Source organism: Brassica oleracea, chromosome C2 (assembly GCF_000695525.1).
Source record: "Brassica oleracea var. oleracea cultivar TO1000 chromosome C2, BOL, whole genome shotgun sequence".
Classification (NCBI taxonomy): domain Eukaryota; kingdom Viridiplantae; phylum Streptophyta; class Magnoliopsida; order Brassicales; family Brassicaceae; genus Brassica; species Brassica oleracea.
This window is the reverse complement of record NC_027749.1, coordinates 2698354-2701565: the sequence shown is the minus strand read 5'-3', so window position 1 is coordinate 2701565 and position 3212 is coordinate 2698354. Positions and strand designations below refer to the sequence as shown.

General features: G+C 41.6%; 1 protein-coding gene across 1 annotated transcript; it reads left to right on the top strand.

Annotated features, from left to right (window-relative positions):
- The first annotated feature begins 294 nt into the window (after nucleotides 1–294).
- LOC106327807 lies at nucleotides 295–2507 on the top strand. Its single transcript, XM_013766070.1, has 2 exons — nucleotides 295–476; nucleotides 807–2507. Exon 2 carries the CDS (start codon nucleotides 807–809, stop codon nucleotides 2370–2372), a length of 1566 nt encoding a protein of 521 aa, XP_013621524.1. The 5' UTR covers nucleotides 295–476; the 3' UTR covers nucleotides 2373–2507.
- Nucleotides 2508–3212: the final 705 nt, after the last annotated feature.

The window sequence follows — 3212 nt, the reverse complement described above, 5'->3', positions numbered from 1 at the left end:
TATTTTTGAAAGCCGACTTAAAAATGAACAGTAGTTTGAATAAATTGTTTAAAAAAACTGTATGATGTTCGTAGCGTTATTTTTCAGTAAAGTGCATTTTATAATAATGTGATAAATTATTAATTGGTTCGCTCGCAATCCTAAACCAGGATACATCTGTCTGACTCCTACCCAAGTAAATCTATTTTATTATTATTCAGTTTTTTTATTTTCCACAACCGAAATCAAACAAAAACAACTGTAAATGAGCGTGAAAAGGAAAAAAATAACTGACAATATAGAAACAAAATAAATCAAAAAAGGATCAGAATTCATTACAAAGGACTTTTTGGTTTTGTTTTTTGGCAACTCTTTGATTGTCAAAAAGAAACCAAACCCTAATTTCTATTTGACATTTTTTTTTAGATTTCGAAACGCACCTCCTCTCTCGTTCCTCAATCTCACCGGATCTACATCTCCGTTCAAAATCAAGCCAGGTTACTCTCTCTCTCTAACGCCCCTCGTCACTGATCTTATTCCACGGTTTAGATTATTCTTTCAGTTCGCATGTCCTTAGGTTTTCTTGATTCATTCGAATTTTCGTCCCAAGCATGATTCTTTTTTTATTTTCTATAGAATTTTTGCGATGGATCTATGCGGTTTCTTGTAGTTTCCATTGAAAGTGTATTGACTCTGTTTCTGTATTTTCCATGGAAAAGTCTCTACCTTTGACATTGGAGCAGCTCATATGACCATTCATCTTTTGATGTTTAACGAGAAGATTCTTGACTTTTCTCCTTTTTTTCTTTTTTTTTTTAATAATGAAGATGTCTAACGTAGCCAAGACCAAATCAAGAGACAAGAAGGTTGTTGTTGTGAATGAATCACACAAGACACCTACTAAAGCCTCCTCCATAGGCGGTGCTTACAATCCTCTCTTAGTTGAGTCCTCCTCCTCATCTCTCCACACCAACGGCCGTTTCAGAAGCATTGATGAGTCTGACGACTGTGATTCCGTCTCCAACAACGGTAGCTGGTCTGGAGACTCCGAAGACCACAAAGAGAAAACAACAGCAGCACCTTCTACAGCAAAGCAGGAAACCACCATTGACAACGAGAAGAGGGAGAAGATGCGGCTCAAGAACGAGAGGAAGCACCAGCGCCAGAAGGAGAAGCGAGCTCAGGAGCTGCACGAGCGGTGCTGCCAGTTCCTGATGTCGAGGAAGCTCGAGGTGCTTACTCAGAAGATTATAGCTATGGAGATTCCTCATCACGAGAGGGCAACTTACGCTCTTATGCTGAACGAAGGGAAGCTGGAGGAGTCTGTTAACTGGCTGCTCGATGTCGGCGGGGCGAGTGTTGAGGATAAGAAGCTGGATCCTTGTTTTGGGAGCTTGAAGATTGATATCTCGGGGGAGCTAGGTAGAATCTTGGAGTTGGAGACAAAGTACAAGTGCACAAAGCAGGATGTGGAGAGGGCTGTGGTCACTGCGGAAGGGGATGTTGAGAGAGCGGAGGAATCGTTGAGGAGACAGAAGCAAGACCATTCTGTAAAAGTAGAGGATGTTAGTAGTAATAATAGCAAATCCCCTGAAGAAGAGAGAAAGAATCTCGGAAACCAAAGTGTTAATCCAATGGATAAGATTAACATGAAGTTGCAGTTGATGAAGAATGCTGCAATGGAGGAGAAGAAACGCATGTTGAATCAACAGCCGCCGCCGCCGCCTAGGCCAATGGAAGAAACGCATCATGTGGCGGTGTCTATAGGGAGGGAACCAGTGATGGTGATGCAGCAGCAACAACGCTCTCAGTCAGCTAACACAAATGTGCCACCTGTCTCTACTATGAATCCTTCCTTTACAGTATCAGCAGGAGGGGGAGGAGGAGGAGGGAGCGGTTGGTACCCTGCGAATAGTCAAACTAACGGCTACTTGCCCACGAGAACTCCCCCTCCTAGTGATCTGTACCAGCAGCTTCAGTATCAGCAATATCAAGGCAACAACGGACACATAATGGGAAGGCCAAGTGAGCAACCGCATGCCGTGGCTCCAGCTGCTTCTCTTGGGCTCTTCTCCGGGTACGGATCAGCGTCTTCATCAGGGATAGACTGGAGCGCTGATGGGTCAGTAGGGAAATATGATTACAGCAAAATTGATTGGAGTTTAGACAGGGGACTAGCTTGTCCGAGACAAGAGGAACAACAACAGTATGTTGCTGAGGCATCACAGTATGAAGCAGACATGAGTGGAAGGACGAGAATGAATGGGAATGTGAATGGGATGGGAGTGCAGGAAGTTGCTTTAGTGGGGAACGGTGGGAGGGAGTGGACATCACCGTTTGAGGGTAAAGATCTGTTTGGTTTGTCTAGACAGTATGTGCCTCCTTCACTTTGAAGGTTGAATGTTTGCTTCTAGAAATAATTTAAAAAAATGCAAGGGGAGAGTGAGAGAGAGAGAGATAATGGATGGATGGTATGAGTTTGTGGTTACTAGTTTTTATCAAGTGTTTTCTTGCTTGTTTGCTCAAAATTGGATCTTTCAAATTTACTATATTTTATCCACAACACATCTAACTTGGAGTGCTATTAAAAGGTGTATTTTAAAATTTTACACCATTGACTTGTGAGTATCCTCTAGTTGGTAAGGGTAAGGAAAAAGTCCCCACTCCCCCACCTCTGTTACTTGGTTCTTATTATGTTCTTTCATATTTGAACATGCAACAGCATTTGAGTTTGTATGGGCTTGAAAATGGTCCATACAGATGGAGAGATGGGCCTTTCTTCTTTCTTGCACATTTAGATCCGACTTTCTGGTTGCTTGGAGTTTTCACATTTTCAAATCACCAATTAGAGTTTGCATATTATTATTTACTATTTAGACATGAGAAATCTATATTATAATAGATGATTTTTTGCTCACTCCTCAGCGCGCCACGTCAGCGTTTTGTGGGCCCCACTTTTAAAAAGTGTGAAAAATGTCAAGTCTATGGCTCGAACCCGGGTTATTGAGATATAAACACCAACATTTATACCACTAAGCTAAATGATACTTTGTACATTGATGCTCGAACCTAATATATATTTATGAAGATCGGAAGCTCTTGCTTCTTCGGCTTCCTCTGAGGGTCGGGCCTACAAGTGCGTTATGGGTTTCATTTTTAAATGAGATTCATCACGTTATATGAAAAAAACTCAAGTTTGCAACAATTATAGTTTTCTCATATTGTAAACTGTT

Excerpts from the sequence above, each read along its gene's own strand:
- LOC106327807 (XM_013766070.1), top strand. The coding sequence starts at position 807 with ATGTCTAACGTAGCCAAGACCAAATCAAGAGACAAGAAGGTTGTTGTT.